This window comes from Archocentrus centrarchus, chromosome 5, assembly GCF_007364275.1.
Source record: "Archocentrus centrarchus isolate MPI-CPG fArcCen1 chromosome 5, fArcCen1, whole genome shotgun sequence".
In the NCBI taxonomy this organism is placed as follows: Eukaryota; Metazoa; Chordata; class Actinopteri; order Cichliformes; family Cichlidae; genus Archocentrus; species Archocentrus centrarchus.
The window spans coordinates 31041132-31063765 of record NC_044350.1 but is presented as its reverse complement, the minus strand read 5'-3'; the positions used below and the strand labels follow the sequence as shown (position 1 = coordinate 31063765).

The 22634-nt window shown below is 42.4% G+C and overlaps 1 protein-coding gene across 1 annotated transcript; it reads left to right on the top strand.

Moving 5' to 3' along the window:
• Positions 1-2003: 2003 nt before the first annotated feature.
• Positions 2004-22397, top strand: unm_sa1614 (un-named sa1614). The gene is made up of 29 exons (XM_030730372.1): positions 2004-2339; positions 2485-2738; positions 6068-6140; positions 6223-6368; positions 7054-7128; positions 7578-7627; positions 7747-7876; positions 7976-8061; positions 8165-8240; positions 8616-8696; positions 9278-9375; positions 10781-10850; positions 11045-11132; positions 11282-11330; positions 11592-11764; positions 12075-12208; positions 12408-12499; positions 12588-12774; positions 14104-14189; positions 14276-14391; positions 14864-14931; positions 15755-15862; positions 16997-17282; positions 17389-17547; positions 17663-17729; positions 18427-18470; positions 19232-19386; positions 20354-20479; positions 21032-22397. Exons 2-29 carry the CDS (start codon positions 2613-2615, stop codon positions 21104-21106), a joined length of 3024 nt encoding a protein of 1007 aa, XP_030586232.1. The 5' UTR covers positions 2004-2339; positions 2485-2612; the 3' UTR covers positions 21107-22397.
• Positions 22398-22634: the final 237 nt, after the last annotated feature.

Genomic DNA, 22634 nt, shown 5'->3' with positions numbered 1-22634 from the left:
CTGCCTTCACACAGATATTAACTTGAGTGACATCCCATTCTTCATCCATAGGGTTTAATATGATGTCAGCCCCACCATTTGCAGCTATAACAGCTTCAACTCTTCTAGGAAGGCTTTCCACAAGGTTTAGGAGTGTTGATGGGAATTTTTGGATCATTCTTCCAGAAGCACATTTGTGAGACATTGATGTTGGATGCTCTAATTCATCCCAAAGGTGTTCTATTGGGTTGAGGTCAGGACTCTGTGCAGGCCAGTCAAGTTCTTCCACACCAAACTCACTCATCCACATCTTTGTGGACCTGCTTTGTGCACTGGTGTGCAGTCATGTTGGAACAGGAAGGAACCATCCCCAAACTGTTCCCACAAAGTTGGGAGCATGAAATTGTCCAAATGTCTGGGTATGCTGAAGCATTAAGAGTTCCTTTCCCTGGACTAAGGGGCCGAGCCCAACTCCTGAAAAACACCCCCTTCTCATGACAGTACAATTGAGTAAGTATGGCTTGTTTTGAAGGGTTGGTAGATGGAAATTGCAGCATGGGTTATGTTTGTAAAGTTGATGTGAGCAAATTACAAGCCCTCTAAAATAATAATGTCCTTTGGACAGAGGAGACCAAAGTGAAGATGTCCAATCATAATGCACAACCAGTCACAGCACATCAGTACAAACACCTCACAACAACTGTATGAGGCACGGTGGAGGAGGTGTGATTATTTGGACTTGCTTTGCAGCCAGAGAACCTGGGCACCTTTCAGTTACTGAGTCGACCATGAACTCTTCTGTATACCAAAGTATCAAAGAGTCAAATGTGAGGCCATCACTCCAACAGCTAAAGCTTGGACCAAATTAGGTGCAACAGAACAAATATTCCAATCACGCCAGCAAATCTCCAGCAGAATGGCTAAAAAAAAGAAAAAAAGAAAAAAAGAATGAAGGTGTTGCAATGACCCAGTCAAAGCCTGGACCTCAACCTGACTGAAATACTGTGGCAGGAACTTAAGAGAGCTGCGCAAAACTGAATGCCCGCAAACCTCAATGAACTGATGCAACACTGTCAAGAAGAGTGGGTCAAAATTCCTCCATGATGAGAGCGACTAATAAAGTCATACAGAAGTTACTGCTCCGAAAGTTGGTTCTTCAAGCTACAGAATGATGGGGTGCACTGTGGTGAGTCCTGTACAAACTTTATTTCTTTTTACAAGACTTCTGAATGCAGTAGGGCCAATATCAGTGGATACCAATATCTGATATTGATACTGATATGGATGTATCAGCAGAGATGACATTTACTGATACATACACTCATCTGTTGTGTCACATCATTTTCCCACAGGCAAAGTATTCAGAGCCGAAGAGCTGAATAACCTTTTAAAATTATTTTTTTATATAAAGATTTTTTTTGGTTGGCTAAAGAAGAAAATCTAACAAATACAAAAAAATATATAGGCGTCAGCGGTAGGCCAAATTAATTTAAACAGTGGTATCACTATCAGCCCCACATTTCAAAATCGGTGCATCTATTTGGGTAAGTATTACCCGCTAATCACCACGCAGCGGTTTTTGTGAGCCTATTTACATGCTGGCTCTAATTAAGCCTGTAGAGAACAATTTAATTTGTTTTTTCACTGAAAACGAGTCTAATAAAAGCACAAACAGGGATTTTCAGATTACTGGTCTCTGAGCAGCTAATCCTATTTTCATGGTTTGTTTCCTTTGGAAATAACTTTAAAAGAAAATGGACGTTTCTGGAAATGTAATCCCAGCTGAAACCCGTCTTTAAAACAGGTCTGACATTAAGTGAACAATGAAAGGACGCAGGTGTATTGAGCTGAGGTTTATTTGAAGGAGCCTGCGTTTCCCACTCCTCCCGGTCAGCGGTGCGCGCGGCCGCGACAGAGGGCTCCGCCGCTGTACGCCGTGAACGCGCCTCTCCATGCGGTTTGAATAAAGGAGCAAAAGCAGGAAAAGAATCTTCTGGTGATGAAAAGACATGAAGCAGCGGCCGGAGCGGAGAGCAGAAGCCGCTTTTATTGTCTCATCTGAGCCCGGAACCGGTGTCCGGTGGGCCCGGTTCTGCCCTCCTCTCCTCCGCTCTTTGTCAGCGGGTTCACACGCTGACCGCACACGGGCGGGTTTGCTGGTTTTCTCTGAATGAAGACACTACCGGATACCGACTCGTTACTTTTAATACGTCAGTGAACCGGCGGCTTTTTAATTTTTGGTTATTTTGTGCAGTCAGGGCTGCAGTGCTTTTATCTGCTGCTGGATTTAACTACCTTTGTTTGGAGAAAAGAAGCTGATGCTGCGGTTCAGTCACACTGACGGACGAATCACCCATCAGGTCTTTAATTACCGATTTGTATCAGCCTGTTAATGCTCATTTGTCTTAACGGGACTGTGCGGGTGTGGGCATACCACTGATGGGACCGTTTCAGCCTTTCACCGTGGATTTTATAAATCTCTATTTTATTTTTATGTATTATTAGTGACTCTGCGTTGCGCCTGGTGTCCTCGGTCTTTTGTGTGGAACCGGTCTGTCAGTCCCCGACTCTGACTTCAACTATCCTGGTCCTCTCCCGGTCCTTATCCAGTGTGTACCGGGCTCAGGAGCACAATGCCGGAGTGCGTGACGGTACCAGAGTTCGTGCAGGAGGTTCAGGAGGACTGGAGCTCTCCCACCACCTCCTCTTTCACCTCCAAGATGATCTACTGCAGAAACACCGTCTACCTGCTGGAGGAGGTCAGTACTGACAGAGGAGGAGGGGTGGCAGGTACTGGTAGTAGTCTGAAGATGCTTATCTTGCATCTTCAACAGGACTGAAGGCTACCTGATGAATGAGATTATCCATAGATGGTAAATTGATTATTTGGCTTCTAGCCTGCATTCATGGACGGACTTAAGTGCTCAGGGTCCCCGGGGAAAAATGAGCAGCTGTGGCCTCCAATCAATCCCTCATACCACCCCCTCTGGGTGTGATGTGTACAGTTTTTAAACCCTGTCTCCAACAATATTATACTATTTGTGTATATATAGTTTAAAAAAAAACCCCATAAAAGCCTATATACAGTAATTGTTTATACAGACATATTGTATTCTTCTGCTGCATTTAGATGGCTCACTGGAAGGCATGCTCAACACTTGGTCCTATAGGGGTGCAGATGCATATATCACACAGTCTGTCGAAATTTTTATATTTGCTGAGTTGTTTTCTATATGTATATAAGACTCAAAACATTTTCAAGAATACAGTATATGAGCTAAAGAACAATATCATCCATCCGTCCATCCATCCATCCGTCCATGATCCAGTTACAGACAGGACTGCCCAGACCCTTCTCACTATAGCCACCACCGCCAGCTGTTCTGGGATTATACTGAAGCATTCCCAAGCCAAATTAGATACATAATCTCTCCAGGAAGGCATGCTAGTTAGATGCCCCAAAGCACTTCAACTGGTTCCTTTTGATATGGAGGAACAGTGAATCTACTCAGAGTCCTTCCTTCCTTCTCGCCCAGTCACTAAGAGTTAGGGTGAGGGACGTAGTTCAATCAGTAAATCCAGAGCTTTAGACACACAAGCAAACAACTGAAACAAACGTGTGTGTGTGTGTGTGTGTGTGTGTGTGGTAAAATCACATAATCATCTTTGCCTTTGATTATTCTATTAATACAAGAGAAGTTCAAGTTTTTCAAAGATCCACACATTCTAATTATTCCCCCAGATCAAAGCCACTGTACAGAAATGCTGTGTGAACTGGGCAGCGGTTTGACAGATGAGTCGTGGTTACTAATTCAGATGCATCCTTAGTCACCGTGAACAGGAAATCAAACGGTGAAAGGGAACGTAGAAGACAAGGAAGTCATGTGTTCATGTTTGATTCATGTATTAGAGTTCTTTGAAAACAGTCACAGATTATGAAAAATCAAATCAACTCTCAGCTGTGTGGCACATTCCCACATTGTTTTTTAATGACTCTACTAGAGCTGCATCTTCCATGTGTAACGCAGTGTTGCACAGCAACAAGGCTGACTCTTAATGAGGTACATGTATCTTCTTATTTAGTGTCCAATTCCTATTTGGACTAACCTGCTTGTGTGGTTTATTGGTGGGAAAATTGGATCATTTCTGTTAAACAGAAGCTTACAAGCTGAAGTAAGTCCAGCTTCCATACTTCACAAAGTGTCCCTGCGAGTTTTGGAGGAATCACAGAATCATGTCTGCCACGGCTCTCAGGTAATCCTTATAATTCGTGTTAATTATCATGCAGTGAATTGCTGCTTAACTTTTCTGACTTCTCTATATCATCTGGATGCCTCTCTTAGTTATGTAATCAGAGCTCTGCAGTGGTGGTAGCACTTCAGATGGAATCGCCACACAAGGGGTGGCTGTAGCTCAGGCGGTAGAGCAGATCAGCTACTAATTGGAAGGCTGGTAGTTCAATCTCTGGCTGCTCCAGCATGCCAAAGTATCCTTGGGCAAAATACTGAACCCCAAGTTGCTCTCTGATGCATTCATCAGAGAGAGAGAGAGTGAGAGTGTGTGTGTGTGTGTTTTTTGTTTAAGGTGCTTTGAGTGCTTAAGTAGAGTAGAAAAGCACTAAGAACCCATCCATTTACACGATCAGGAGAAGAAATGTTTGTGTCCAGATTTTTGTCTTTCAGAGCTATTGATCCCCTGAACCAGTAACTTTACATACATCTTTGCATGTATGTCCTCCTCAACCTTTCATCTGTGGAGATAATGCACTGAACCTGTTTAAATATCAACAGATGCAGAATTCACTTCTTGGCATTAAAAATGATTATAAAATGTTTTCATTTTAGATCTAAAAGATTTTAATTAAAACTATTTTAATCTACTAAAGGTTATAAACAGCTTGTGATGTTGCTCTGCTGCTGTGTGAGGTCTGTGAGTCTGAATGGGGATGCCCCTTTAACCAGCAGGCGGCCCCCCTCCCACCCACCACCACCACCATCAGCGGAGTTACTGACCCTGACACTGGCCTCAAAAACGCACTCTAACTGCCCTTCTGCTCCAAACATGTACCCCCAACCGAGTCAGCATACGTTACCATGGCAACAAATTAATCCTTGTTAGGATTCACTGCTATGGTTATTTAATAATGAGCAGGAGCCAGAACGATGATTATTTTAAAGGATATCCTCGAGCCTGCATACTGGTGCTGCATTCAGGGTGGGCTGGAAAAACTGTAAATTAAAGATTTCATTACTTTTAATTGTGATTTTTTTTTTTTTTTTTTTTAAAGCTATGAACAATAAACAACAATAAACAAACAATTCAAACTTGTCCAAAAATAAATTCACAATGTGGTAAAAGTTATTTCAAAGTTTCACAATAGAGTGCAGAGTGCAAATATGGCTGAGTTCCTGTCATATTTGTCAGCACAGGTCCCACTTCATTTTTAATAGCGTGTGTGTCAACATCTTGGGTGTAGGTACAACTTTGAAAGTTGAACGTGAAAAACTCATAAGCGTTGATAAAATCACGCAAACAATGTTTTTTAAACGTAGTTAAATGGTGAATTTTTATACATGATGTGCAGCAGTAATAACTCAGTAAGTTACATACTCAGACGATAGCGGTCATTAATGTGAAAAATGCAGCTAATAATCAGTGAGAAACAGTAGCGCGTGAAAACCGGCAGCTGCCATCTTCCTGCACCAAGTGACATTCAAGTCATACACATGCTTGACTTTGACACATTCAGAAATAATCAAGGCAGAAATCTTGGTATAAACTCTGAAATTGTCAATAACTGCTGAAAGTAGACAAATCTAAATCTTCTCATGACTTTTGTCACATTTCTCATGAGTGGTGCTTCAGCTTCAAACAGCTGTTTAATGTGGAGATGTTCACTGATTAGGGGATGATTCTCACGCAGGAATGTAGCCATCTGTTGTCAGAGCACAAAGCTTGTCCTCTGTGTGTGTGTTGAGTCAGCAGGTGAATTAACCCCCCCCCCCCCCCCCCCCCCCCCCCCCCGCGTACACACACACACACACACACACACACACACAAATGTGTTTTTTTTTTTCCTTTTCTTCAGGCTCTCGACAGTGACCGGTTGGTGCTGCACAAGATGAAGAAAGCTGCAAAAGCCAAATACACATCAGGACAAGGTACACGCCCCAAAAATATTAACAGCTATAGGAGTAATGCATTTCTGTATTGCTCCCTTTACTAACAGCATTTCTGTGTCAGAACACGTGTCTCATTTGGAGCAGTACATTAATTCGATGGAGAAGCTGTCGGTCAACTGTCACTCAAATGGAGAGGCTGAGGTCGGCTCTGCCTTCTGCCGCCTGGCGGACTTTTCTAAAGAGCTCCTCTCTCCCATGAAGAACCTGGTAAGCGATGACAGCGCAACAGTACAGAGGTTAAAGGTCACGGCAGATGTACCTGGCAAGAGTCACAATCTCCAGTTAGTCTAAAGTGGGTTAAGAGCTCTCAGTTTCCTCTCCAAACCCTGTGACTGTTGCTCCTACTCAGGCCTCATTCACCTCATTTGTAGGTTCAGAAAAAAGCTTAATAGAGTCCCTCTTAACCAAAAAACTCCCAACTATGAACTATTAACTGAACCCTCTGGTCTGCGTTGTATGATTCGTCCTTGATTAGTCCTTTCCAAATTAGAAAAGCCCTCTAATTTAAAGCCAACGGGCTCTTTTACTGCACTGACACCAGTGAACTCTAACTCTAGGCTGTACATCCAGAAAACAGTGCAAAATAGTGAACTTACCACATACTGAGCGGTGAGTGATTTTGGACACAGCATTTCTGTTATATGGTTTTGAGTCCTCTATGATAATCCTGCAAACTGTGAGATAAATGTGTTTTTTTGTTTGTTTGTTTTTGGATTTTACTGTTGTTGTATTTGCAAAGCAGATGTGTAACATTAAAATAAAACATGTATTTCTGATATCTTATTGCAGTCTTAATGTTTCTCATGTTAAGCAGTTCATAAAGTGTTACCCATGATGCCTTTCAGCAGTATTTGTTTCATACAGTAGATAACCTGTGTTTGTGTGTGTGTAGTTAAAGAGCATGCTCCACAACATCAACTTCTTCTTGGACTCTCTAGTTAAAGGAGACCTGAGGGACGTGAAGGGGGTGAGGACAATCATTTGTATGTACTGCATTCATACCACCTGAATCATTCGTATAAACCAGGGATCCTCAAATCCAGGCCTCGAGGTCCGGTGTCCTGCAGGTTTTAGATGTGTCCCTGATCCAACTCACCTGAATGAAATGGCTGAATTACCTCCTCAGTATGCAGTCAAGTTCTCCAGAGTCCTGCTAATGACTTCTATATTTGACTCAGGTGTGTTGAAGCAGAGACACATCTAAAACCTGCAGGACACCGGACCTCGAGGCCTGGATTTGAGGATCCCTGATATAAACCATAACAATGACGAGCCTCGGGTCAGGCGGAGCAGTTTTGTCAACATTTCACTGCAGTAAAAATAAAGAATTTTCTGCGTTTAGCCTCAGGATGCTGCTGCCTGTGTCTGGTGAAGTTAATAATAATAATTCCAGTTTCCTCCTGTGCCTCCTTCTAGGATCTGAAGAAGCCATTTGAAAGAGCGTGGAGGGATTATGAGAGCAGATTGTGAGTGGCGCTGAATTAACTTATGTTTAAATGCTGCGCATCTCAGACTGGAAACTTTAATAAGCTTGTATTAGCAGCAGACAGCTGCTTAAATTAAAGCCTTTAAACTGTGTGTGCAGTAAACAGGTGGAGAAGGAGAAGAGGGAGTTAGCTCGGCAGTACGGGATGGTGAGGAGCGAGGTGAGCGGAGGAGAAATCGCGGAGGAGCTCGAGAAGGAAAGACGCTCCTTCCAGTTGAGCATGTGTGAGGTCAGTGACTCCACCTTTACCTGCATCTTTTCCCTCTTCCTCTTCTTCTCTGTTCTTGCCTCCTCAGCATCCCCGTGTGTCTGTTTTTCTCTGTCTCAGTATCTGATCAAGGTCAATGAGATTAAGACAAAGAGAGGAGTCGATCTGCTGCAGAACCTCATCAAACACTACCATAGCCACAACAAGTAGGAGCTCACACACACACACACACACACACACACACTGACAGAGCTACATGCATGAAAACTGGCTCTGTCGTATTTACACGATCTTTCTGTGTGTGTTCAGTTTCCTGCAGGAGTGTGTTTCCACTACTCAGAGGCTGAAGCAGTACATGGACGAGCTCAACGGTGTCCTGACCACGGTACAAGAAGTAGTTACAGCAGCAGCCTCTGGGGGGGGGGCTGGCCAGCCGGCCGGCTGGCTGGCTGTGATTTAGACTCTTTTAGAGAAACTGTGCTTCTGCATTGGCTTCGTTTTGTTTAGTCCCGAGGTTGCTGCTCGGATGCGAGTTGAGATTATCTCATATGAGAGTTGATAATCTCCAGCTCTCTACATGTTGCCCTTTCCCCCAAATAATATCCAACAAGAAGTAAATTCATGATAATTCATTCTGAGATTAAATATGTAAATTTGCTGAATGACATTTGACAGCCCTGTTTAAGCCTGGCACCAGCGTGTGGATAACCTGTGTTTCTGCATTAGCTGAGCTGCACAGATGAGCTGTTTGTGTGTGCAGGTGAAGCAGCGTCAGGAGGAGGAGAAGAGACAGCTGTGTGCTCTCAGAGATCAGCTGAGGCCCGTCGTCCACACAGAGCAGGTCAGAGACACAGACACTGACTCTAACACTATATACTGCTTAAAAAAAATATGAAAGGAATACTTTTAAATCAGAGTATTGGTGGGTCAGTGATGGTCTGGGGAGGCCTATCCATGGAGGGACGCACAGACCGGTAACGGCACCCTGACTGCCATTAGGTATCGGGATGAAATTCTTGGACTCATTGTCAGACCCTACGCTGGTGCAGTGGGCCCCGGGTTCCTCCTGGTGGCCTCATGTGGCGAGAGTATGCAGGCAGTTCCTGGAGGATGAAGGAATTGATACCATTGAGTCGTCACATCATTTTTTTTCACTTAGATTTTCGGGGTGTCTTTGAATTCAGCCCTCTGTAGGTTGATAATTTTTTTTCCATCAAACAATGTGGTATCATTTCATTCTGAGCACATTACTGAGTCCATATCCAGCCTGATGTGTTTTCCTCATTGAGATCTGATGTGTTTTCAGTGTGTTCTTTTAATGTATTTGAGCAGTGTATTACTGTTTGGACAGGCAAATAGTGTGTGTGTGTGTGTGTGTGTGTGTGTGTGTGTGTGTGTGTGTGTGTGTGTGTGTGTGTGTAGGACTCTTTACCCAAGCAGGTGTACAATATGCATCAGCTGCTGGGAGACAAACAGTACGGCACGGAGAGAACGGGATTCCTCTACAAGAAGAGTGACGGGTAAACACACAACATAATTATTTTGAAATCAATGGAATTAAGTTAATCTTAATGTGTGTACTGTATTGACATTATAAAGGTACTTCTTGAATAGTACTTCTCACTCATACATTTAACAGTTTCAGTTAAAAAAAGACACCAAAACTGATAAAATGGGGACATTCTTATAGACATTATTAAATGGTCCATCTTGACCAACATTGATTTGCTACTAACACTCCATTTAGAGAGTATAGCATGCAGAAGGGATTTTTAAAGTATAGTTTAATTACATTTGTTAGACTTTTGCTCTTAATGGAGTGTCCTTAAGCTTTGTGGAGCTACTGTCTGAGTTTCAATAGTTCTTGAACCACTTAAATAACACAGCCCTGCAGCTTTTGGTTTAATGTTGTTATGTAATCTTATTTTCATTGCATCATCTTCTTTTAAAGATTTGTGTCTCTGCAGCTTAAGGCAGTTTTTTTTTTATTCTCACTTTTCTTTCAGTTCAGTTCATTTTTATTTATGTAGCACCAAATCACAAAAACAGTCGCCTGAAGGGGCTTTTTATTGTAAGATAAAGACTCTACAATAATATCTGATTTTGTAAGATCTTTGTGCTACATTATAAAGCACCTTGGGGGAACTCTTGTGATTTGGTGTTATATAAATAAAATTGATTTGAATTGACAAAGAGTGACATTGCACATGTGCTGGTTTTTTATTTATATTTGTGTGACTCTGAACTTTTGTGGGTTAAGGAAAAGTGACATTTGTCATTTAAAAAGTGTTCATTCCCAACTGGTCCAGTATAAATACTTATGCTTAATCGAGGTAACGTTACCTTTAATGTGAAAGGCTCTGAGTGCAGTTAACACTCAACGAAAATCAAAAGCAGAACATTCGCCTCTGAAGTGGTGATGCAAACATTTGTTATGAAGCTGAACGTTTTCTGCTTCTGGTTTTTGTTGCACTTTTCAAGTCTCAGTACCGCTCGACCATTATCTGCTGAGCGTCTGTACACCAGGAGGCATCCTCCAAGCAAACTGTGGGCAGAAAGAGGTGTTTGTACAGCACCTGCTTTTCAGCGACAGCCGGCAGCCACTCGCCAGCACGTCAGGGAATATACTTTACCTCACAATCAGAGGTTGCCGGGGGGGTCGCTGACTGGTCTCTAGGCCTGCGTGATTGAGGTCTAATCACCAGCAGGCCGGTTACTCCCGGTTTCCTTTTATTTGACCTCATTACACACTTTTCTATCACTTGATTCAAGTCTTGTTGAACACAACCTGGTGCTCCTGTACATGTCAGAAGGTACAGTAAATAGTATCCTTTAGGGTGGCCTACCTTGTCACTGATAGCATGTGAACACACTAAAACTAACAGTATCACTGAAGGGGACTAAAATTGTCTGTTTGTGTTTCAGGTTGAGGAAAATGTGGCAGAAGAGGAAATGTTCAGTTCACAACTGTTACCTGACCATCGCACATGCTACTGTGAGTGTGTGTGTGTGTGTGTGTGTGTGTGTGCACATTTAAGTAGCTGTACTCTAATTTTAAAACTAAACTTATTTAAGGTTTACTTTGTAAAAAAAGAGCTAAAAACAGGAAAAATCTGCGTGTCTCAGTCTCTTATTCATTTTTTTTAATTAACTGAATGTCATTGGTGCCGTTCTCTCTCTCCCTCTCAGCCTAATAAACCTCCTACCAGACTCAACCTGCTCACCTGTCAGGTTAAACCCAGCGTGGAGGATAAGAAGTGCTTCGACCTCATCTCTCGTAAGAGCTTCATTAATTTTTTTTAAAGTGTTATTTCTATATATACACTGAAGTCATGCATAATTTAGTACAGTATGCATAAAAATAAACACACATAATCAGTATAATGTAAAGATGCCTGTAAATATAAGAAACACTTTTTCCTGCAGATAATCGGACTTACCACTTCCTGGCTGAAGATGAAGCTGAGTGTGTGGCGTGAGTCAGACTTTATTCAGACAGGGCCACTCTGCTGATTTTTCTTACTTTATAAGAGGCAATGTGACTGGACCTCTGACCATGAGATCATCACTGAGAAATAACGTCAGTGTTTCATTTTTTAGAAAAGAACCTCAGAGAACCTCCCACGCCCCCTTGTATTGAGATATCATGCTTTTTTTGTTTTTTAATATAGTAATAATGCTAAATTGGTGTACTGTACTTTTCTTCAGCATTAAAATGTGCGTTGTTTGTGCTCAGCTGGATGTCAGTGCTCACTAACAGTAAGCAGGAGGCTCTGAGTATGGCTCTGGATGGGGGAAGAAAAGGGGGAGGAGGGAGCGAGAGCAGCGTGGAGGATCTAACCCGAGCCATCACTGATGACATCAAACGGATGCCGGGAAACAACAACTGCTGTGACTGCGGAGCACCAGGTAATCAATCAATCAATCAACCAATCAATTATAGTATCTAAAATCTGTGGAAAAAAAAAACATATCTAGTGGCACCAAAACTAACGAAGTACAGCAGATTCTATATGAAAAGATTACTGGATTAATTGAATCATATTTAATTAAGTAAATAATTGACAGATTAAAAAAAGATTGCTTGGAAGCTTAAATGAAGACCGTAAATATTAAATAAAAGCTTGGAATTCAACAAATTTCTCCAATAATTATTAAATAAATCAGAAAATCTCTACAATCAGGAGGCTGTATTCAGGTGGGCTCTCTCTCTCTGTAGATCCCGGGTGGCTCTCTACAAATCTGGGTATCCTGACCTGTATCGAGTGTTCAGGCATCCACAGGGAAATGGGGGTCCATGTCTCCAGGATCCAGTCCCTGAGCCTGGACAGTCTGGGAACCTCAGACCTGCTGGTAGGTGCTGGTCGGATCCATTCAGGTGAACAGCAGGCGACGAGTTCACTTCTCAAATCCAGTGTCTTGCTGTGCAGGGCATTTACAAGTCCACAGCTGAGGACTGTGGTCAGATATGTCCAAATTGAACTGAACGAGTATTACAGCCCTAATTTTGTTTGCCCCCCCCCCCCCCCCCCCCCCCCCCCCCCCCCCCCAGCTGGCCAGGAATGTCGGTAACTCTGGTTTTAATGAAATACTGGAAGCCAACCTGCTGAGTCCGTCACTAAAGCCCTCCCAACACAGCCACATGTAAGACAAAAACACACACACACACACACACACCAGTATGGAATCTTTTACATTTTAACAAATTTGATCCTGTATATTTGTCGTGCAGGCCGGAGCGCAAAGACTTCATCCTGTCAAAGTATCAGGATGTTAATTTTGTGAGGCGGAGCCATAGCTCCTCTTCAGCGCTGCGACTCCGTCTGCAGGAGGCGACCAAGAGCTGCGATATCTACACTCTGATCCAGCTGTACGCCCAGAGGATGGAGCTGAGCCAGCCGCTGCACACACACATACAGGTATACAAGCAGATGTAAAAACACTTAATATAGGACCTCAGGTGACCCCCCCTCCCTGAGCCTGGTTCTGCTGGAGGTTTCTTCCTGTTAAAAGGGAGTTTTTCCTTCCCACTCTTAAGTGTTTGCTCATGGGGGTTCGTTTTGACTGTTGGGTTTTCTCTGTAATCATTGTATGGTCTTTACTTTACAATATAAAGCACTGTGAGGTGACTGTTTGTGGTGATTTGGTGGTGCATAAATAAAATTTAATTGAATTGAACACTGATGTACATGTAGTACACACATACAGATAAACGGGTATAAAGAGCTACACAGAGTTATATACAGAGATATGAGGTATTAAATATATGGGAACCATCCATTCATCCATTTTCTTCTACTTATCTGAGACGGGGTCACGGGGGCAGTAACTTAAGCAGCTCATCCAGGGCCACACTGAGGCATTACCAGCCCAAACAAGAGGCATAATCGCTCCAGCTTGTCCTAGGCCTACCCTGGGGCACCTCCTCCCGGTGGGACGTGCCTGGAGGAGGTCGCTCGAACGGCCCCAGCTGGCCCCAGAACTTTCTCCAGTTCAGGATCATCTTCTCATGCAGTTCCAGCCAGTTAGTAACAGTGCTGCTATTTCAAGGTCACTTCCTGGATGACTTATCATTTGCACTGTGTGTGCAGTGATTTCAACACGGACCTTAACCATGTGCAGAGACTGCAGCTAGGTCTTAGGCTACGACTGAGCAGTTTATAGCAGAAGAGTCCACAGTTTAAGTGCCCAAAGGCAGTGCATCAGGAGTATGACCAGGAGCGTGTTGTTCAAAATTCATGGGTTGTGCGCTGTGACTTTGTCCACCGTGGGGAGACTCAGTGCAAAGTTCTGTTTGTAACGTCCTGAGGCATCCAAGGGAGAACATTCAGCAGAAACGACCTGAACTGTAGTTTGTTTTGTTTTGGCCACATCAGGACAGTCTTCGCTCACCATTTGGACCATTTGCTGGATCTGTGTCTTTGTGAGTCTCTCAACTTCAACAAAATGAAAGTCAGACTGGAGGGTCAGCATTTTTGACACAAAGGATAATCTCCAGCATGCACTGGATAGGCGCAAGGACAAGGGGACAAATAGCTGTGTAGAACAAGAAGGTGATCGAGATGTGGAGCTCAAATTAAAATCAGCTAAGGTTTTTTATTTTTATGAGTCAGTTCCCAGAACATTTTGATCACACCTCACATTCACATGCTTGTATATACTATTAACCTGTATACAAGTACACACAGGCACAAAATCCAATACCCATAAAGCCACACACAGTCAGCAGATTGTTTTCTTACCATCAGGAGAAAGGGGAGACCGCGCTCCATTTAGCTGTCCTATTGGCCGACAGGACATCGCTGCACATCCTGGACTTCCTGGCTCAGAACTGGTTAGTCTGCTGTGGCAACCTTTATTACAGCTCAGTGTGTGTGTGCGTGCACCTGTGCGTTTACCTGCACTTTCTGTTTTCTTCAGCTCCAATGTGGACATACAGACATCAGCGGGAAACACGGCGCTGCACTACAGCTGTCTGCACAACAAGACCGACTGTGTGAAACTGCTGCTGAGAGCCCGGGCCAACACACACATCAGTAATACACACACACACACACACGCTTGTTCTAGTTAAGTATCAACAGTATGTAGAGGTTATTTAATGTTCTTCTAAGCAAAATGTCAGGCTCTTCACATCTAAAAGAATCCAAGATCCCCGGGAGTTCTGCTCCTAAGGTAACACACTATTTCTTTCAAATAAGAAACACATCATCCAGTTCACAGTAAGGAGTGCAAAGACAAACTAAAACTCATCGGAAACACAGTATCATGTCTGTGAGATCTCTTCCTGCTCCAGACTCACTCTCCAGGTGGTAACACCTGCCCCAGAAAAAAAGGAATGTAAAACAATAAGAAGGATACACAAAATCTTTAGTGTCCTAACATGTGGAAGTGAGGACATTATTGGACAAGAGAGTTTTATAGAGCTGGGGATTTTGCTTTGGGTAAAGTAATGATAGTTAGTAATAGTTTATTAATTAATATTTTAACTTTCAATCTTTATTTCAGAGAACGAGTTGGGAGAATCCGCTCTGGACGTGAGCCGCAAGTTGAAGCACACCCAGTGTGAGGCACTGGTGAGTTCATCACTCTGATCATGGATTCACCTCAATTAATTTATCAATCTGTAGACTTTATATCAAGGCTTATATCCTTAACCCTTAATTTAAGTTTCAAATTCAGGATTCATAAAGGGGTAAAGTGGATACAGATTGTTATTTATTGTTTTTTTTTTTTTTTTAACATGGTCTGCAGAGATGGACCTACTTTTGGGGGCTGACCTCAAGTGGCCATTAGAGGAACTGCAGTTTTTGTCATTTTACAGTTGTTTCATTTTTCAGCCCCAAAGGGTGGATCAAATTTCACTTTTTGTACAGCCTGGAGCAATTTAACCTGCTTAACAGGTAATTTAGAAGGTGATAAAACTATTTTTTTAAACTGCTATTCAAAAATAATATAATAAAATTTGAGGTCAAAGCACACAGGAAATGAAAATGGTGGGAAATTTTAAAAATAATTTCAAATTAAAACTAGATTAAAAAAAAAAATTCGTGAATAAAATAAAACTTTCTGAAAATCTTTATTTTGAGGTTTTGTCAGAAAAATAAAAAGATTAAAATGTTGCTGCAGGTGAAAAAAGTTAAAGAAATGTGTAACTGCGTGTGCACTCTGGTAACCCGCCAGTTATTTTAATCATTGGGACAACAATAATATAGTAATATAATAACTGATCAACTAAATTGTTGTTGGATGATGGCCAGTGGTTTAAAAAAAAAAAAAAAAAAAAAATCCCTTTTTACTTTCAGCATAGCCAAATCTTAAAGCCGATTGGTCAGTAGACCTCAAAAACCTCGCCTGTTTAGGCGCCCCGTATTTACAGACTGGACTGTGTGTGCGCAGCTGCAGCAGGCCCAGTCCAACCAGTTTGACCATCACGTCCACGTGGAGTACGAGTGGAGGCTTCGTCACGACGATCTGTACGACAGCGACGACGACTTTGATGACAAGGTAACCGTGGCGACTGACAGCCTGCTGAATCAAGATTGTTACAAAATCGTCCTTCAGATTACATCACTGCCTTTTTATTCCTTTGTATACTTCCTGTACACTGCTCAAAAAATGTGGTAAATGGACTAGTTCTTACAGCTTTTCTAGCTTGAGCCCTCAAATATACAATATGTTTGCATTCATCCATTTACACAAGCATTTTTTTCTACATCTAAATGCTTCATATCTAACATTCACACACACATGTACATGCCAATGAACACATCAGGAGCAACTTGGGGTTCAATATCCTGCCCAAAGGACACTTGACATGCAGGCTGGAGCACTGTCTCCCAGCACAGTCTCAGAGCATGGAGGAGATTCCAGATGACTCTAGGAGAGCTGGACAGGGCCGTAGAAGGTTCTCAACCCATCTGCAGGACCAGCATCTGCTCCTTTATGCAAGGAGGAACAGCATGAGCTCTGCTAGAGCTACAAAATGACCTCCAGCAGCCACTGGTGTGAATGTCTCTGACCAAACAATCAGAGACAGACTTCATGAGGGTGGCCTATGAGCCTGATGTTTTCTAGTGGGCCCGGTGCTCACTGCCCAGCACCATGGAGCCTAATTAGCATTTGCCATAGAATACCAAAATTGGCAGGTCCACCACTGGTGCCCTGGCAGGTTCACCCTGAGCACATGTGAAGGGGTCTGGAGAAGCTGTGGAGAACGTTATGCTGCCTGTAACATCGTTCAGCATGACCAGTTTGGCGGGGAAGCATGTCCATGGAGGGACACACAGACCTCTACAGGCAACAGCACCCTGACTGCCATTAGGTATTGAAATGAAATGGCTGCCTGAACTTAATCCAATAGAACATCTCTGGGACATTTCAGTCCATCCGATGATGCCAGGTTGCACCTCAGACTGTCCAGGAGCTCAGTGATGCCCTGGTCCAGGTCTGGGAGGAGATTACTCGGTTTGTGTGGGGGGGGCCACACAAACACTTTTTTGGTTATGTTTTGGAGACTAAAAGTCTTAATACATAAAATCTGTAGTTCAGTCGTGATGCTCACAATTACTTTTAAACCATCTCTCCATATAAATGGTTTAATGGTTTTACTCTAATTATTGGCTTCATCTTCTCTTTTAGAATGGTCCATTGAAAAAGGAGCGCTCGTCTTCCTCCTCGTCCTCCTCTTTCACCCCCTCCTTCTCCTTCTCCTCCCGTCCCTTCAGCTTCAGTCAGTCCAACTGCTCCTCTGTGACACTGTCGTCCTCCTCTGGAACACCTGGTGGACCAGCGGGAGGTCTTCTCAGTGTGGGGAGGAGGCTCGCCATGGCCATGGAGCTTCACAGCCATCCCACTGGCTCTGTCCCCAGCCCACCTCCTCCTCCCCCATCCTCCCCTGCACCCCCACTGCCCCCCAGGGTCAAAGGTGAGCTTGTTGTATGATTTTTATTTGGTTCAAGGCTTTTCTCTGGCTTCACCTGCCACCTGACTAAAAAAAAACAAAAAACTCCCTGCTCTCTTTTGGCCTCCAGCTCCCAATGTTCCTCCTCCTCCTCCTCCTTCTGGAGGAGATGGAATGGGGGAGGAAGAGGAGGAAGAGGGTGAGGTCTTCTTCCCCCTGACAGGAAACAGAAAGACAACTCCTCCCTCTCCCATCGCCGTCCGACACAAGAGGAGCTGCTCAGAATCTGGTAAGCACGGTAACATCTGAGAGGCACACTGCAATTAATCAGTCACAGTGATGGTGTGTTATTAACTGCGTGTGTGTGTGTGTGTGTGTGTGTGTGTGTGTGTGTGTGTGTGTAGATTATGGGTTGCCAACCAGTCCCAGGATATACAGCGGTCCGGACTCCTCCTCCTTCAGGAAGTGTGTGTGCGTATCCATAACACTGAACTGAGAACATCCAGGAAGAATCTGGCTCAAAACCAGTTTCACAACAACCATCATCATCATCATTGCAATAGCTCCTGCAATGATGATGATCATGTGTCTACTTAGAGTTTGTATTGTGTTTTCTTTTGGTAGCTCCAGCAGTTTGATATGTACAGTACATATATTCCACTGAATTTCGTTGTTTTTGTATCCTCAATTTGAAAGAATCTCAAATTTGCCTGCGCGGTGCTGCCGGGTATGACGCTGGTGATTGGCTCTGTGGAGGGATGTCACAGAGATGAAGGTGCTATTTGACTCATGTTATCCAAAATTTAAACCTGGAGAACAAAATTTCAAGCAAAACTGAGAGAAATTAATTCTATGAGATTTAATTTAAATTTAAACATGTAGCAAATTTGTCAAAGTAAATTTAATACAACAGATGTAGAATTTGTCTGTTGTTGATTATTTCAAACAAGACTGCATAAGAACCAAAGAGGATATAAAAGGCTAAAGTCAGGACTTCATCTTTATAATTAAGGCCTGAAAAAGGCAAAGCAGCTCCTACTCAAATAAGCAGACTGTAGTGACCTCTCGTGGATAGGAGGTGAATTACAGGTCAGAGTACTCGGCTTTAAAACATCACTGACAATAAAACTGACTCCTCCTCCCCTTCCCTGTCTCTCTGTTTCTGCAGTCCGTCTTCTCCTCTCTGCTCGCTGACTGAACGATCCGACAGAGGTACTTCCTGTCCAGAAACATCCTCTCAGACCTGAGTCTGTTTTAGCTGTTAGGAGTCTGTTAAATCTATCACACCTACCTGTGATAAATGTTCACTGACAGCATGAGCCAACAGACAAAATCTCAGGATACATTTGGACTTTTAAGCCAATATTCTTAAAGGTTTAGTTTACATTAACTTCTGTGGCAGTTGTTTGTTTTTATTAAAAGAATAAATAATTGGCTGCAGTTTTGGTTGCAATTTTAGTAAAAATTCCAGAACCTCACCTGAGAATTTGCCAGTTTTTCTGGTCTTATATAACAGCACATGGGTTAGTGTTTGAGCTGGTCAAATAAAAATGGTTACTTTATCGGACCAAGCAGTAAACCGAATCAGAGGGTGATATTCATAATAACTGATATATGAAAACTTGTACTGGACTTATAAAGTAATACTTGTCAAAAACCTAGATACATTGTACTCATTTGTTGGTAGAACAAATGAACATGATAGCAAACAAAAATAAATCTGTTTTAAATTTGAGAATCTTCAAAGTAGCCACTCTCTTATTCTGTTGGTAACTTTGTTATCAAAATCAAATTCCACATTTAAATCATTTCCTTTTGTCACTTTAGTTAATTTTACCTAACAATGTAGATTTTTTTTTCTCCATTATTAAATTGTAAAACCTATTTTTGGCTTAATTAAAAAGTAATTATGTCCCTGCATGAATGACAATTTCCTTAAAACACAGATATTTACATGAATCTTTGTGTCTGAGGTTTTCGGCGGGCGGACAGTGAAGGTGGCTCCTCCCACTTCCAGAACCCCAACAATAAGGTACCGATCAACGGCTCTCCCTCCAATCACCGCTCTCAGAGCTTTGAGAATGACAGCAGAGGCCCCGCCCCTCAGCCACTTCCTCGCAGATCACTGGTGAGATCTGTAAAAAATTTACTTCCTGGCAACCATCTAATGCCTTAGTTTTGTTTTTTGTTTTTCTAAAACAAACATCAACAAACCAGTAATCACCTAAAACTCCTTTTTGTGATGCAGGGAGTCGAACACGCTGGTTTACCACAAAAAACATTACTTTATGTGATATTCACTGACATAATCTTCACAAACTGAACCCACATTGATGACCTTCTGGGCATTCTGACCACTCAAAGTGCCCTTTACAACTCATATTTACTCTTACATACCCTGCAATTTAGAATTGCCAATTAACTAAAATTGCATGTCTTTGGGCTATGTGAGGAAGCTGGATGAAACCCACACAGGCCCAGGGAGAACATGCAAACTCTGGAAAAGCAAAGGTCATTGCTAGAAAAAGAAAGCTAAATTTAGGCTATAAATCTCCGGGGCTTGAAAAAAAAGGCGACTGGACTTTCACTTCTCATCCAAGAGGCTTCAGTTCTAAAACGATGTGGTGGAGAGTCCCAGGTATTTAAACCCTAGTGGGAGTCATCACTGACCCACTGTGAGACCTTCCCCCACTCTATCAAGTGACCTCTTGAGGTCACGTGAAGTAAGATGTGAGTAGGAATTGAGGCACCAGGATAGGGCGCTCAAGACTGCATCGTATGTTTGGTGACGGTTGTTCACAGTGGACATGGACGCCTTCTTATACTCCTTCAAATCTTCTGTCTTCCAAACATCTTCAAAAACTTAACGTTCAGTCACCTTTTTTCAAGCTCCAGAGAGCATCATGACCTGGATGGCGTGGATCATATATGATGGTGTTTTATCTACGTAATATTTTTGTCTGTGTATACTTAATAATATATTTAATATTTTTGAAGTATTTATTTTAATGATCTAATTAAGCCAATTAAAAGTGTAATAAAATTATAACCGCTACAGTGCAATATTGTTAAGCATTATTTGTTCTGTCGATCAGCCTCGGGGAGCATCTAATCGTCGCGTTCAGGCGCTGTACGACTGCCAGGCCGACCACCACGACGAGCTAAGCTTTTCTGAGGGCCAGGTGCTGGTGGTCCTGGGACAGGAGGACAATGATTGGTGGGTAGGTATCAATAACCTGACCTCTGATTAGTGCCCTGGCCAGCGGGATGGAGAGTCTCACAGTGGTAGCCCCAGGTTTATGTAAAAATACATGGACATCAAACTGTGTGAGTGCATACAGGTATATGGACAGAGGCTTGTTCTACTGAGGAGGGTTTGAGGCTTATAGAGGGGTAAGCTTCAGGTTCAATCCTGGGTTTTCACTGTTACAAAGGCGGATACATTTTTACTGGGGTACCTGTGGTGGAGCAGAACATACTTTGAACATATTCATACATCAACCATCTGGATCTGGGCACGGGGACCCTTGAATTGGTCTCATTATCCATTTACCCGATGAAGCTCTAGAACCCAAACCCTGAAAATGAGCGATTTTTGCAGTTTTTCTTCTGCTTCTCTTAACTTAAAGTAATTAAAACATTTGGGATGGCTACAGCCTCAACTCTGCCAGTCCATCCACATTACTCACACTCTCTTCAAACCCCCATGTTTCTCTAAATGTCCAGTAAACACTAAGGTGTGTGTGTGTGTGTGTGTGTGTGTGTGTGTGTAGCATGGTTACATAGAGGACGAACCAGACCAGAGAGGGTTGTTCCCTTCTTCGTTCGTCCAGCCGCTCTCTGACTGACACGAACCCGAGCCAGACCAAGAACCAGCACAAATCCAGATCACCACAGAGCCTCGAGAACCCGAACCTGGAGCTCTGGAGCACCAAACCGGACGAGATCTGCGGATGGATCAGGTCAGAGGTTCAACAACTGGCGTTGCCACAGCAACCTCATGCCTTCTGTTACCATGGAAACATTATTGGTGACCTTTCAGTAAAAGACCACACATCTATTTTTACGTGGCTCCGTAAGATCAGGAAGACACCAATGAGACGGCCTCACGCAGACCAAACAGCCAGAATCTGAGGCTGCTGACACTGATACTTTTATTTATTTAAAATAGAAGAGGATATTTAAATTAAGCACAAAGGTAAGGGCAGATCACTTCAAGAAACAGCACTGGACTCTTATTCTGAAATTAATCCGATCCTTGTTTTATTTTATGTTTATTTATTATAATTTATTTAACATTACTGATTATGTGGTGAGCCAAACCATATGAGCTGCTGCTGGACTTCAGGTTTTGATGGACACGATTTAGAACAGAGCACAAAGGAGCAGAAAGATACCGAGGACCAAAGCTCCAAAGTAAGCTCGAGATGCTCACTCGTTTGTAAAAGCGGACTTCACAGGAGGGGAAATTTGGAGCCATCTGATGCTTCCGGTCGCCTTCGATGTCCCGAGATATCACAACACCTCAGTGAATATAACCGTGTGCTGCTGTCAAATCAGTTCAGTCAAGCGTCCAAACTTCTCACTACAAGTTTTTTCTTTCTTGATTAGATTGTCAAATAATTCTGGTTCAACAAGAAGCTTCTATATAATGTATTAACATTTTAACCAGGGATGGAAAATATATTGAAACATTTTACTCACGTACCTGATTACTTTGTTTTTTGTTTTTTAACCTGACTATTAGAGGAAAAAAAAACTCAATTTAATTTCTGTAAAAGTAGTGGGTTATTTTATAATGAAATTAGTTTCATCTAAAAAAGATCAAGCACAGGAATAAATATACTTGGCACTTAATAAATTCTACTGAATTTATCATACATACCTTGCATGCGCAGGATATGAATTTAAAGCCCTGACAACTTGTTTTTTTTTTTTTTTTTGTTTTTTTTTTTTTTTTTCTTTTAAGTTTACATTTTAATGAAATGTGTATTTTTTAATGACCTGCAGCCGCCCGACTTTATTTCCATTCCCGTGTACAATAGTGTATCATCTTATATAACCCCTGGCAAAAATTGTGCAATCACCACACTTAGAAGAACTTTAACTTTGTAGCAAATAAACTGGTTTTGTTTAATACCTCTGGCTTTGTAAAACATATCTCAAACTAATGGAAGTACTTTCATTAATGGCATTTTTTTTTCTTCCACATATCAAGCAGATCTATCAAAGCACCTCCTCAGGTTTATGTATCAGCTCAAACTGTGTGAAGCACAGGCTTGAAAAAGCTGAGAATGCATTTATAGTCACTTATGTGCACCTGTGCTTGCATGCTCACAATAAGTCCGCATAACATCAAGACCCATTAGATTTACA